This window comes from Mesoplodon densirostris, chromosome 9 (genome assembly GCF_025265405.1).
Source record: "Mesoplodon densirostris isolate mMesDen1 chromosome 9, mMesDen1 primary haplotype, whole genome shotgun sequence".
Taxonomy (NCBI): domain Eukaryota; kingdom Metazoa; phylum Chordata; class Mammalia; order Artiodactyla; family Ziphiidae; genus Mesoplodon; species Mesoplodon densirostris.
In genome coordinates, this window is record NC_082669.1 from 76,303,656 (window position 1) to 76,318,352 (window position 14,697).

At 39.9% G+C, this 14,697-nt stretch overlaps 1 protein-coding gene across 2 annotated transcripts in view; it reads right to left on the minus strand.

Annotated features, from left to right (window-relative positions):
• Positions 1-14,697, minus strand: part of DOCK4 (dedicator of cytokinesis 4) — a 498,051-nt gene that overhangs the window by 16,164 nt on the left and 467,190 nt on the right. For both annotated transcript variants that reach the window (XM_060108913.1, XM_060108912.1), the window contains exons 39-42: positions 13,349-13,490; positions 11,820-11,986; positions 9,019-9,105; positions 495-671 (exon numbers count right to left, since the gene is read on the minus strand). In XM_060108913.1, coding sequence (XP_059964896.1) covers positions 495-671; positions 9,019-9,105; positions 11,820-11,986; positions 13,349-13,490 — 573 coding nt within the window. The remainder of the gene's footprint in view (positions 1-494; positions 672-9,018; positions 9,106-11,819; positions 11,987-13,348; positions 13,491-14,697) is intronic.

Sequence of the window (14,697 nt, forward strand, 5' to 3'; positions counted from 1 at the left end):
CAAGCTTTATGACATCACATCCTAAAATAAATTGCCTTAAGACTCAGAATGATCAAGATGGTGGCCTCACCTTCTAAGCTACTGTACCTTTCTGTTTAAAACTAAATGAAAACTAGATGAAAAATCCACTTAAAATATCTTCTAAACAAGATCAAATTTTTTTTATGTCCAAGAACCACTCTTTGCTCAGGGAAATGGGTTTAGGTAGACATTCATTAAACAATCCCGATACCCTCACTTCTTTTATTCATCCAAGAAAACACCACACACACACACACACACTTTTATCCTCAAAATATCACATTTTGGGAAACAGAGTAAGTGTGCATCACAAATGACTGTATGTTTGCTCTATCTAACAAAGAAATCTGGTTGTGTTAATTGTAGCCCTATGATAGCAGGCTGATATGATGGGTGCATATTTTGAAAAAAGATTTCTGAAACCTTAAGAAATCACATATGAAAACTTTCAAATGACAATACCTAATCCTCACCTCTTGATACCTGGAAACTCCACCATTAACCGCAGCGTCTATAACTCCATTCAGGCACATGGTCAGGGGATTAATATTCTGCATCTGTCTTGTCTGACACTGACTAATCAGAGTCTTCAGCTGCTGATTCTTATTTTCCAATACTTCAGTTGCATTTTCAAGAGGACTCATTTCTACCTGAGAACAAATGAGCATAAATATATATTGGATTTTGTGACATTCAGGAAGAAAGACAAGGGACTTCCCTGGAGGTCCAGTGGTTAAGACTTCCCGCTTCCAGTGCAGGGGGCACAGGTTCGATCCCTGGTCAGGGAACTAAGATCCTGCATCCTGCATGCCGTGAAGTATGGCCAAAAAAAAAAAAAGAAAGAAAGAAAGAAAAGAAAAAAAAAAGAAAGACAAAGTAGATTATCCATGTTCTGAATTATCTGTGCTCCCCCTTGGCTCCCGTCAATATCTCTACCAGGGGCCATAGTAGAATAGACAAGGATGTGGAAGACAAATTAGCTGTTTGTAAGGTCTGGGAAGAGAAGGTGATTATATTCATTGGTTGAAATGTGGTTTGGATAATTAGCACTAATCAATTACATATTAGCACTGCAACAATCAATTTAAATCTTAAAAGAAAATTCAAGCATGTCTTTTAAAACTTGTTTTTCTTTTCTTTTGAAGGCTAAGTGTTCAAGGGTCCTGCATATTATTAACGCCTTTCTAGATACTAATGCAAGGTACCACAGGAGATACAAAGATGCATTTACAGATCCTCTGATGTCAAGGAGATTTCAGCCTAGTTGGGAAGATGGAACATATGCCCATGTGAACCCCATATGCATATATAACAGCACCATAAGGCGGCACAGGATGCCACACAGTTGGGAGTTATAGAAAATAAGATACTCATATATGCCGCAGGATCTATTTGTTGAAGGAGAGCCAAATAGAATCATAATGACTTAACAATTCTCAGTTATGGGAGGCCTAATTGTGAAAATGATGTAAGTGCTCTTCAAATGTATAGCATTGTGACTGTTATTGTCACTGACGTTCTCTTTGAAGAGAAGGTCTGCTAAGCTCTCAGCTGTATAATAATTCAAGCTTACTGTAAGCACATTTCAACACTGGTTCTTTCAGTTAAGGAAATAGAGTTTTTAAAGGTCACTTAGATCATCTTAAACCAACAATGAAAAGTACTAGAATAATTTGACTATGTCAAAATGAAGAATATACATTCATCAAAAGACACAATAAAGGAGAAGGAAAGATAAACCAGAAAGTAGAAGACATTTGTAATATATAAAACCGTCAAAGAGCCTATGTCCAGAATATATAAAGAACCCTTATAAACCATTAAGAGAAAGGCAAACAGCTGAATTAAAAATGGGCAGGGCTTCCCTGGTGGCGCAGTGGTTGAGAGTCCGCCTGCCGATGCAGGGGACACGGGTTCGTGCCCCGATCCCGGAAGATCCCACATGCCGCGGAGCGGCTGGGCCCGCGAGCCATGGCCGCGGAGCCTGTGTGTCCGGAGCCTGTGCTCCGCAACGGGAGAGGCCACAGCAGTGAGAGGCCCGCGTACAGCAAAAAAAAAAAAAAAAAAAAAAAAAAAAAAAAAAAAAATGGGCAAAGAAGTAGCCACTTTACAAAGGAAGAAACCCAAATGACCAGTAAACATGCGAAAAGTGTTGAACCTCATCTGTGATCAAAGAAGTGAAAAATAATACCACAACGACATACTATTAAGCACTCACCAGTATGGCAAAAATAAATATGACACTAGCAAATGAGAGTGAGAATGTGAGCAACTGAATCTCTCAGTTTCTGCTGTTGGAAGTTTAAATTGGTTCAATCACTTTGGAAAACAGTTTGGGATTATGTATTAAAGATGAAGATATCTATATATTATATTTTATGATCCAGCAATTCTACTCCTAGGCATATATCTGAGGAAAAGTATCTGTGTACATGTGTACCAGGAAACATGTACAAAAATATTCATAATCATCTCCAAAATCTGTATGTCTATCAAGAATAGAATGCATAAGCATATTGTAGGATACAATGGAAAACTTTACAGCAATGAAAACAAACAAGTCACATATAATAACATGGACTAATGTTACAAATAATACTGAGTGACAGATGCAAGTTACAATAGAATATATACAGTATGACACCGTTATACAGGCATACCTCATTTTATTGTACTTTGCTTTATTGTGCTTCACAGATGCTGTGTTTTTTTTACAAATTGAGGGTTCACGGAACCCTCTGTTGAATAAGGCTACTGGCCTTGTTTTTTTCAACAGCATTTGCTCACTTCATGTCTCTGTGTCACATTTTGATAATTCTCACAATACTTCAAACTTTTTCATTATTATATTTGTTATGGTGATCTATGATCAGTGGTCTTTGATGTTGCTATTGTAATTGCTTTGGCATTTTTTTAGCAATAAAGTATTTTTAAATTAAGGTATGTACATTTTTTCTTAGACATAATGTTATTACACACAATACACTGCAGTATAGTATAAACATCACTTTTATATGCACTGGGACACCAACAAATCTGTGTGACTTGCTTTACTGTGGTGGTCTAGAACTGAACCCGCAGCATCTCCAAGGTATGCCTGTTCAAAACCAGGCAAAACTAAACTGACTTGTTTAAAGAGGCATATATAGGTAGTAAATGAAGCAAGGGAATGGATACCATAAAAGTTATGATAAGGGAGGGAGTAGTAATTGGGAAAGGATACACGGGAGGCCTATAGAGTGCTACTGGCAATGTTCTGTTTCTTTACCTGAGTGGTGGTAAACAGGATTTTATTTTCCAATTATTTAGGACATTAAACTTTTGTTTTATGATCACAAAAGCTAAATCATAAAGAAGAAGTCTGAGAGCTCTGATGAACTGAAAGTTAAAAAGTGAACAAAATATCTTAGAAACAGAAAGTGGAACAGTGGTTGCCAGGTGCTGGGGGAAGGGGGAAAGGGAAATTGTTGTTCAATGGATGGTGCACAACAACGTGCTATAGTTAATACCACTGTACTATACATTTAAAAATGGTTATGATGGTGACTTTTATGTATTTTTGACCATAACTAAAAAAATTCATGCTCAACATTATAGATTCAAATGCTATTAATACGAAGAAATTTTAAAAATAAACAAAATACAATAAACACAGACAAAAGACAAATAATAACTTGGGAAAATATTTCCAACATATACTTCAGCTGAATTATTAATATATCTCAAATACTGAAGAAAACTACACATAGAATATAATCAGTGCATTTGCAAAAAAAGAGTCAATAAATATATGAAAACATATCATCTCCACTAGCACTCAACAAATGCCAAAAAAAATCAACCCTACTGTGATCATTTTTGATCTATTATTTGGAACTTTTAAAATAATATTCAACAGCGAGTGCTGAAGAGAATGCTGGGAAAATGGTTATTCCCAAGAACAGCTATATACTCCAGACAGGGCATAAATTGATACATGCCATTGCTGATCAATGAATCAAAGGTTATACTGTGGACCCTTTGATAGCTCAATTCACTTCTAGGGAAATTATTCTAAGGAGATGATTAAAGAAGTGTGCAAAGAATAATGTGTAAAAATGTTCATCAAGGAATTATTTTCCTTTATTCCCAGTTTGTGATACTTAATTCCCATTTACCACTAAAAAGAATCAGGAGTCATTAGAGAAATGGTTGCTTTTGGGTCTGGGGCAGGATTGTACAAGTGAGCCTGGAATACCCAGCCATACCAGTAAGCAAGGAAGGCAGCTGGAGGAAGGCATTAGAGCAGCTGGCCTGTGGTCCATTCACTCTCTTTACTAGGTATGTCCTTGGGGAACAGAAAAGAAAGCAGGTGACCTGGTCTTATCTCCTTGTCAATTGAACCTTCAAATAAAAAGACTAACTGCTAGGAGGAAGAGATGGTATCTATGGAATGCCCTTAGCAGGAAGTCCCCAGCTGAAGGATTGCTTACAGTAAATAAACCCAGAGTCCATAAGGCACACGTCCCTAGAGAATGTCCCAGAGAAGTCTGACTACTCTCTGGAGTATAAAATGGAATATTTCACAATTTAAATTTCATAATTGAAATGTGCCCTTTGTATGAGGCACTCTGTGAACTTCACTTAGACACTCTGTCTCTTAATCAGGATTATTACTGATGTGGAGAAGAAGGATGTGGAGGACAAGACTTGAGGTCTCAGATGTCTCTCTGCTTCATCTGAGCCTCCTGATTGCCTAAAAGTTATTAGTAAAGCTTGATGCTGATTCCTATGCTTGATTTGACAAACCGGTCCTGTGTGTTAGCTCAGTAACAAAGACAACTTGGATACTGTCAAAAAGACTGAGGAACCAATTTGAAGAGGCTCCCAATGGGCAAAATGGAACAATTTGAAAAATAGTAAGAGTCATAATTGCAATGGATTGAAACAAAACAAACACGTTTAAATCCATGAGTTACTACTGATACTAAAACCCAAACTAACCAAACAAAACCCTCTTTGGACACTTTTATAGGGTGTTAGGGAACCAAATTATTATTTTGAAAACTGGTAGGGGAATTCCATGGTGGTCCAGTGGTTAGGATTCCACACTTTCACTACTGAGGGTGCCCTCTGTATGAGGAACCAGGGTTCAATCCCTGGTCAGGGAACTAAGATCCCACAAGCTGTGTGGTGTGGGAAAAATAAAAGAAACCATGAAAACTGGTAAATAAAAGGAAAGAATAGAGCATTATCCTTCCTTTCCTATACCTTAAGGTAATCAAATCGGTGATGAGGGCATGTTTCTCTTTACAGAAGTATTCCAATCAACAAACAAAGAAAGAACGATAAAATATCACCATTTGTAACCCTTAAGAGATGACTGGATGGGGGCAACGAGCATCACTGGCTGCCAACCAGAGCATATAACACAACCCATGAAGTAGTCTTGCAAAAAATGAAAAAATAAAAACAAAATAACATCTTATCAAGCTTCTAGATCTAACTGCTAATTTACAAAAAAAAAAAAAATAGGAACAAAGAAACATGTTAAACGATCCCACTGATTCACAGTCTGCAAAATCCATACTTAAGGAAACACTTCAGGATAAACAACCTGGATTCTTCAACAAAAAAACTTAAAGGAAAACAAATTAATTTGGGGGAACCTACAGATCAAATGGGATCTAGGAGGTATTTCAACCAATTTCAATGTGTGGCCCTTATTTGGGTCCAGATTCAAACAACAGATGACAAAAACAAACAAAAACATATAAAATAAAGACTTGGAGAACTGTGAATAAACTGGATATTTTATGATCAAGGAATTATTGTTAAAATTTTTAGATGGAATAATGGTATTATGGTTTTGTTTTTGGTTAATATACAGACTGAAATATTCTTACATAGCTGAAATGATGTCTGAGATTTACTTCAAAATAATCCAGTGTGAAAGGGAATGGCAGGAGGTGTAGATGAAACAAAACTGGCCTGTTTGATAGCTGGTGGAATAAAATGACGGGTAAACCAGGTTCATTATATATTTTCTCTATTTTTATTTGATACAACTTTAGTTTAAAAAGGACACTGGGGCTGTGTACAGAAGTGATTGCAGCAGGGGGAGGGCACAAGGGCACAAGGTGACCTCTTATACTACTGCAGAAATCAGGCACTAGATGGCACTATCAGCAGGGAGGTGAGGTATTCTGGGTAATTTTGAAAGTATCTTAGAGCCACACGATTTTCTGATGGATATGATGTGAAGTGTGATGATATTGTCATTATCTTTAGAGTTTAAAAAATCATTATTTGTACATTCTATTTTACAGCTTTTTCATCTTGTTTAAAAATTTTTAAATAAGTTTACTTTTTAATAAAAAAAATAAAGATCCTGTTTGTTTTGAAAACAATAAAAACAATTACTGAGGAAACAATTGTTCAAAGACATTATCATCTTTGAAAGAATGGGAGAATATGTTCAATAACATGTTCTGGGGTTATGATTTAGAGAATAAAGGCCCACAGTCTCATCTGAAATCTTTGCTGCTACATGTTTTCAGAACTCAGAATATTTCTGATTTTAGAAAGGTAACATAGGGTGCATATAGTATATTATGTAATCCTCAAGATGTGAAAACATCTTTTGGTATTCAGAATCTTTTAGATTCTGGCATGGCACATAAGGAATTTCAATTCAGTATGGCATATACGTATTGAGTACCTACTCTGTGCCCAGATCTTCAGGACCTTCCACACTAGGAATTAAAGCAGTAAACCAGCTTTAATAGAAGGTGGGGACATGCCAGGCAGTGGGAATAAGCGAAAGACATGAGGTTGTCAGAAGTGGGCTGTGTTCAGGGAACAAAATAGCCCAGTTGGGTTTGTTCTGTTTGACAGAATATACGATTGCATATTCTAATAAAGTAGGCAGCTGATGTTTGAAAGGTTGTGTTTAGTAATGCTCCTTTAATCATTATCAGCATGCTGCTTTTTATTAGCGGGGTGTATGTGTGTGTGTGTATATAATATTTCCAAGGTTAGGAACATTGGTGAGTGTCAGAGAATTTAATGCTCTGGGTAGTAAGTAGCTGACAAAGCTCTCTGAATCATTAATGCAGTATGGATGACTAAGAACATTTCTGTGGGTTGGGCCCATGCCATTCAGCAGGAAGCATAACAATAAGACTTTCTGAGCACTGAAGTCAGCAGCCTCTCCTCTTCCACGAAGGCTGCAGGGTGCACCATGTAAGTAAGCAGCTTTGTGGACCCTTGACTCAGACCTGACAAGAACACAACCACACTGATGTAATCTGCTGGATTGAGTTCTATTTGTTAAGGGAACTGTATGAATTTTTCCGCTCAGCAAAATGAAAATGCCATTAAATCCTTAGGGTGATTGAATAGGATAAGCTGAGGGTGGTTTCAGTGCTTAGAGAGATTTCAGGTAGGATAAGCCATCCTTGGAAGACAATTTGGGCAAGAACTGCTCTTTCTTATTCATTGACAGAGTGGGCTTGTTACTTCAAAAAAGGAAGGGGTTAAATGATATTTTCACAATTGGCACATTTTCTATCAGCCAGAGGACAGTGGCTGACCCCAGACATAATGGATATACCAAGGGTGGGAGAAGGGATGCTTGAGATTGCAGGGCTGTGGCTGACAGCAAGGTGCTGGCAGCTTGAAGAGCAGCCCAGGCACAGGGCGGGGTCTCACTCCGCATGTGGCTGCCTTCGGCAACCGCTCTCTCTGTTTCCACAACTGGGGACTGGAGCCGGGAGGCGTGCTTTACAACCCGAAGGCTTCTTGGGTGCTGTGGTTTCCAGGGTCTATAATGACACCCGCTGATTTCTCCACTGGTGCCCAGGGAGACTAACACAGCAGCATCTCTTCTACTGTAAACTGTGACAACATGGACTTACTGTGTGTCAGATACTGTGCTGGGGCTTGACACTGGCTTCATGTTGCCTTATAAGGCTAGAAGTGATAAACATAACTGGCTTTGGAGTCAGAAAAATCTGGGTTCGAGTTTATCTTTTTTCAATATCTTGCTATGGAACCTCTGGCAAAGGCTTTTAACCTCTTGTCAAAACTTGTGAAAATGGGGATAAGAATACCCCAGATATGGAGAAATGAGAACCCTAGTCCACTGCTGGTGGGAATGTAAATTGGTTCAATCACCTTGGGAAATAGTATGGAGGTTCTTCAAAAAACTAAAAGCAGAACCACCATATGATCCAGCAATGCCACTCCTAGCTACATAGCCAAAGAAAATGAAAATACTAATTCAAAAAGATACATGGACCTCAATGTTCATAGCAGCATTGTGTACAATAGCCAAGATACATAAGCAATCTGAGTGTCCAGCCACAGATGAATGGATAGAGAAGATTTGAGACATATATATATCTACACACACACACACACACACACACACACACAAATGGAATATTACTGAGCCATAGAAAAGAATGAAATTCTGCCATTTGCAACAATGTGGATGGACCTAGAGGGTATTATACTTAGTGAAATAAGTCAGACAGAGAAAGACAAATACTCTGTTACCACTTATATGTGGAATCTGAAAGTAAAATAAATGTGTATAACAAAACAAAACAAAAAAGAATACATACCTTGTAGCTTTGGTATGGTGATTAAATAAGTTAATGTAGATAACTTTCTTCCAGTGGCCTGGCACTGAAGGTAAGCAGTGAAGGTCGCATAGCTATAGTAGTTAGGAGAGCTGGAATTCCAGTTCTTCTAACTCAAGAGCCCGAGGTGTTGACATGCTGCAGTCATAGCTATTTTTGAGGAATCCCTCTGGCTGGCTGGGCTAGGTCAATGGTAATGTTCCCCTTCCAGCTTTGGTCATAGCGGTCAATAAATATCACAAACATTCACTAACCTACTATGAGTGTTTCCAGGGACTTTGAGTCCAAAGCAGAAGCAATAAATATACAGACTGACACCAGGTGAGCAACTGTGATAAGAAAGTTCTTGAGAATAAGCTCTGATCCTTACCACTTCACGCTTCTCCACTTCAAACCAGCGGGAAATTCCGGGTAAACTTTGCACCAAGTATAATGATGTTCTCTCCACCCAGAGACTCTACGAAATACAAAACAAATTAAGTCCCCAAGTTACCTTTCTTTCTAGTTACTGAGCTATGACTAATGTTTGCCGTTCAGTTTTATCAAGTTTTCGGTTTTTGTCAGCTTTTCTTTAGTATTCATTCCAGCATTTCAGCAACCCCTTTGCACTCAGGAAGCTATCACAGTAAGACACACTGAAGCTTATGTAAATTTCATTGTATATCATCTGAAACTTTTTTGTGTAGAATAAATCATCTACTCCAGATAGCATGCTTAAAAATATAAAAACAGGTCATCACATTATTTTCTTTACTATTTCCTCTAAGTTTCTAATTTAAACTCTCTCCACTCTGCAAGGGGTCCAGCCATTTTTATCTGGAAGAGGTAAGTAGTAGTATCAGCTATTCGACATGGGATTAGAATAACAGAATCCTCAAGGAGGAAAGGGCTTTACGAATCACATAGCCTGATCTTTCTGTTTTAAAGATGACAACACTAAGTCTCCAAGAGGCATGTGACCTGCTCAAAGCTACATTCCCATCACCTGTAGAGCTGCCCCTAGGACCCCTGCACTAGAACTTCCAACTTCTCCGTTGCTACAGGCACTGTGCCACGTTTTCTTGTGCCGATATTCACTGCTGTGATCCAGGAGGATCTGTATTTAAGAGCCAGGGCTCCCCTGGCCAGGATGAGCACCCCCGTGACACATGAAACCATGGCTGCCTTTGGTAAGAGCTGCTGTGGATGACGACTTTCTCTTTTGTCAACCAGGCTTCTACATCTCTGCCTCATGTTTCTTACTTAAACAAATCGTATTCCTGCGTGGATAATAAACTTGACAAAATTCCTGAAATAGTGCCATTTATTCAACAACAAAAACAAATAGGAGGATTTCTTTGTGCCAGCCAAGACCTACTGCAATGAATAGGGCAGAGGCCTGGTGACAGGGGCCCTGTGTGCTGTGCTGGTGACAGGGGGGTAAGCAGATCAAGAAGGGTTCAGGGAGAAGAGAAGGGAAGGCTCCAGGTGCTGGGAGAAAACAGAGGAGAAAGCAGGCGTGCCCAGCGTTCTGTGGGAGGAGGACAGCGCTTCTCAGAGGAGGTGACACGTGAGCGGAATTTTGAAGTGAGTAGGAGTTTGCCAGGCAGAGAGCGGGGGAGATGGTGCAGGCAGCAGGAAGCAGCAGGCGCGGAGACGCGAGCGGCTTGTGAAAGGGCATGGCAGGAGATGGGGGGAGAAGCTCGGAGCTGCAGGAGCTGACGGGGAGGGTGGGTGAGTGCAAGGGAAGTTTGGAGCCAGATGCTGAGGGCTGTGAGCACAGGAGTAAGGAGCCAGATTTATTTATTTATTTTAGGAGGGTTGCTCCAACACTGATAAATATTTAACGTGATGGCCAGAAGGAAATGTGGTGCAGCGGAAAAAGCAATGGAGACGGCATCAGAAGGTGCGGGTTCTAGTGCAGGGTCTGGGGTAATTAGAACGCCACTCTGAGCAAGTCATCTGTCCAACTCTGGTGGATCTTGGACTTTTTACCTACTGGAAACTTGCAATGAAAACTATATGATACATTAATGATCTTTAATTGGTTTTGGAAGGCCAAAAGAAAAGTTAAGGTATCCAAAAGGATTAGAAAATGGTCATGGATCTTTTCAATAACATCCTAGTGCTATTTTCCAGTGGTTTCCCGGCCTTGATATTTAACCCATCAACCTCCTTGCCCAAAGGACTATGCTTTGCTCAGTCCCATCATAACACTGCAAAACTATCCAGCTTTCCCTCTGATCACTTGGCTGTGAGTAACCCCTGAAGTTACGGCTGGGAGCACTGGGGACTGACACTTAGGCAGGGGTGACAAGGCAAGTTCACATCAGACAATCGTAGCTGATAGGAGAACATCTCTCAGCTTAAGTAGAGACGCTGTGATGAAAGAAGCTAAGCCAAGTCGCCCACAATCCTACATTCATTTTACATTCTCTGTTTAGGGGGAAATACTGACTAACTGGGGATCTGTGTGGTCTCGCTTTGTCACTGTTAACAAGGAAAGAGCAGATTATAATTTATCGGTGGCACAATCTTGCCCCTTTCCCCCAGGGTGGCTGTGAGAAACCTTGCCCTTTCTGGCTGAGAGAGAATTAGCAAGGCGTATCGGAACTACTGAGGATGGAGAACTGAACCCATGCAAACAGTCTATGGTTTGTTTTTATTCTGGGTCCTCTCAGAGGTCCTAGTTACACACCATTCTAATAAGAAAATGCAGCAAAAGATAGCACAGAACTCTCCCACTGCACCAGCAGGCTCCCCAGTGGTTCTGTCTCAGAATCCCCTGTTCCTTCAGTATCCTTTACTCACGGCAGTCTCATGTAACTGAGAATAAATATCCTGAGGTTCCCACAGTTGGTTAAACATGAATGAATGAGAGGACTGAGATGAACCATGAGAGCTCAAAAACTGGACCGAGGACCACTGCCATTAGAATCGTCATAAACTTCAGGGCTTCCTCTATGACCCAATGAGTCAGAATTCCTGGGCTAAGAAATCTGCTTGATGAGAAAGCACCCCATGTCACCCTGATACATGGTAGAGTTTGAGAACAACTAGACCACATGATTTCTGGTCCCCTCTAGCTTTATCACTTGACTCTATTCTGAGTAAATATTTATCAAGCATTTTGCCCCCTAGGAGTTCACAGTCTGTCTGAGGAAACCGCGTGTTATAAGAACGGCCTAGTACCTTGAATTCATTCTCTTTATCTTTAGTGCCTTTGTGAAATGGTCTGTCGTAGCGGAATTTCCAGATGTGATTCACTTTATAGAAACTTTTGATGTTGTCTGGGACACCCTCTCTCTGCAGGACCTCCTGGCTGTCCGGGATGGGAGTCACAGCATATATCTGCAAATCTAGGATTCAAGAGTCAAGGAGGGAACCTGACTTGGCAAACTCCGTGGAAGTCTGGCTTGAGCTGAGCTGTGGCAGAGGGAAGAGGATGGGGAACAATCTGGTGTTTCCATTTGGAGCCAAGTCAAAACTGCCAAGAAGGTACCAAGAACTTGGTTCATAGCAAATCACCTCTCAAACTACAAGCCTTAAAGTAGTTTTACCTAGGTGATTCTGACAAAGTATCAGTTTGAAATTTCTATGTCCTGTGAATTTATTTATCATTATTTTTTTTCGTTTTGGTTGGGGGTGGGTGGGAATGGCTTGGATCTCACATACTCAGGATTGTTTTAATTTTAATCCTTGGTCATGAGACACTCTGATCTTTAGTGCATGTACGGTTTTTTAAAAATTTGTTTGTTTGTAAAACAATGTACAAATACCCATGCAACCAAAGATAGTAACCAGTACTGATAGTAACTTATATGCTCCTGTCTCCAGCCTTCCCATATTTGTGGTATCCACTCTCTCAAATCTTGTATTGATAAGCAGAGTGTTTAATTGTAGTTGATACTTTTAAAAACTACTTTAAAGGCTATCATATTTACTTGTATGTTTACCTTCTTCTCTTCTCATTCAAAGAAGGATAGCAAAATTTTTTCCTTACATAACTTCTTGCTTCTGGTGCATTTAAGTTTCTACTTTGAAGTGGCATCTGTAATTTTCAGGGGGAGTTTCTGGTCTTCTTTAAGATCATCAGTTTCAGAAAAAGAAAGAGGAATTCAGAAAAGAGTGTTGGGGTGAATTCCCTTTGCCTCTAATGCCTGTGTAATTTCAGTTGAGTTGTTCATGTTTAGACAATGGGAGTGTCAATTACACAGCAATTATTAAATGATGAAGTGCTGTCCAGGATGCCATGGCTAAGAGTCCCTGGAAGATACGGGGGGTAACTCTCTCCCCTTCCATCCAGAATAAAAATAGCAAGGGAAAAGGGGGTAATGATATGTCCCAATAAACATAGTGCTATCATTTCCTTGAACTGAATTCAAGTAGTTTCTACAGGGGATGCCAGAGGAAAATTATTCTAAGGGAAATCCCTAAAAAGGAGCTTTAAAAGCAGGGCTGAGATACAGAAAAGTTGCAACTAAAAGGAGGAAAATTCTTTAACAGAATCCTTAAGGGATTTCTTTTCAACTAAATCATGAGAATAACTATCATAATTCTGTCTGGAAGGAGCTAACCTAAAATTAAGACGATGAGAAAGAGGGAGAGTAAGAACAGAGCTACTGAAAAGGGATCAGTAGTTGAACCACCTGCATGAAAATGCTCTGCAGCTAAAGGCCAGTGCGATCTAACTGGAATCCAGCCCTTCTAGGTGTGGATACACTGAGCTTCTGCCTGGAAGATGGTCTCGTCGGGCTGGTTGGCATGCTGCATGGCGATGGCGTGGGGGAATTCGTTCAGCATTCTCTGCTGGAAGGCCTCCAGCCTTTCGTAGTCATGTCCTCGACACACAAACTCTTTATTCTGGAGGTGAAATCAGAAAAAAAAAAATTAGGACCATATAATTGGGTGCTTTAATTACAGAGAGAAGCCAAAATAAACGACACTGGCGGTAACTAAGCATAGGCCCAACATCGGTAGACTATAACCAAAAAAATACACTGGAACAGTCTAAAGAATTTACCCAAATATTTAAAATGCAGAGCAAAGGTCATGAGCATAACTCTCTATTGCTTTTAATAAGTTCCAGTAGCATGCCTCACTCTTCTGGGTTCACCTGCATGAGGTGTAAAGGGGCGTCTGGTTCTCAGAGCCCTGAAGCACAAAACAAAGCAATCCTGTTCCCTTCAAATGTCAGTGAATACATGTGTTACAGATTATTTTCATAAACTGGATATCAAGTTAAGTGGATAAATTCTTAATCTGGAAGAAAGCAAAGTAAGTGCAATCTCTAAAAATACATTTTACTGCATTCTTTCTATAAAGGTCACTGAGATCACCCTTAACACGTTCATTCCTAGATCCTTCCATATAAAGGAAGACTAGGCCTGTCTGCATTCCAGTTCTCAACAGGGCTGGCACAGGAAGCTTCCCTGCCATCCCCAACTCAGCTCAGCCTTCTGTAGCCAGGAATTCTGTTAACTGGCTGAAGCTAAGATTTGGGACTTTTAAGGTCTTGCTTAATTTTTGTCTGTTTTTGGTTTTGTTCTTACAATATGTATAAATATTCTGTGGTTAGGACTCTCTCTCACTGAGGAAAGAATGGTGAAGGTCATCCTTGTTGGAGGCCACAGAGCTGGAAAGATGGGCACGTTTCTAACAAGTGCCTTTATGATTCAGTTATCGATAAGGAGGAACTCTTTCTGACAGTTTAATATAATGAAATTAAAATTGTTGAGCACAATCACTGACTAGGCTCTCTGCACATACCTTATTTAACCCAAATAAACTTGAGAGGTTGTTACCTCCACCCCCCATTTTAGAATTGAGAACCGAGGATCAAGATCATTACATACTTTGTATGAGATTTAAGCTCAGGTCTGAGTCCAAGGCCTGAGCTCCCTCTGTTCTGAACATGGCCTGGTACGTCCAGGAAAAACTCCTAGGAGCTACTAAGACCAAGAAAGATTGTGGGATAATGTGCCTTGCAGATCTTTAAGAAATACAGTGATTTGTGGCCTGGGGAGTTAAGGCCCAAGGGTCTCAGTGTTTCTCAGCTCTGTGAGGTTTC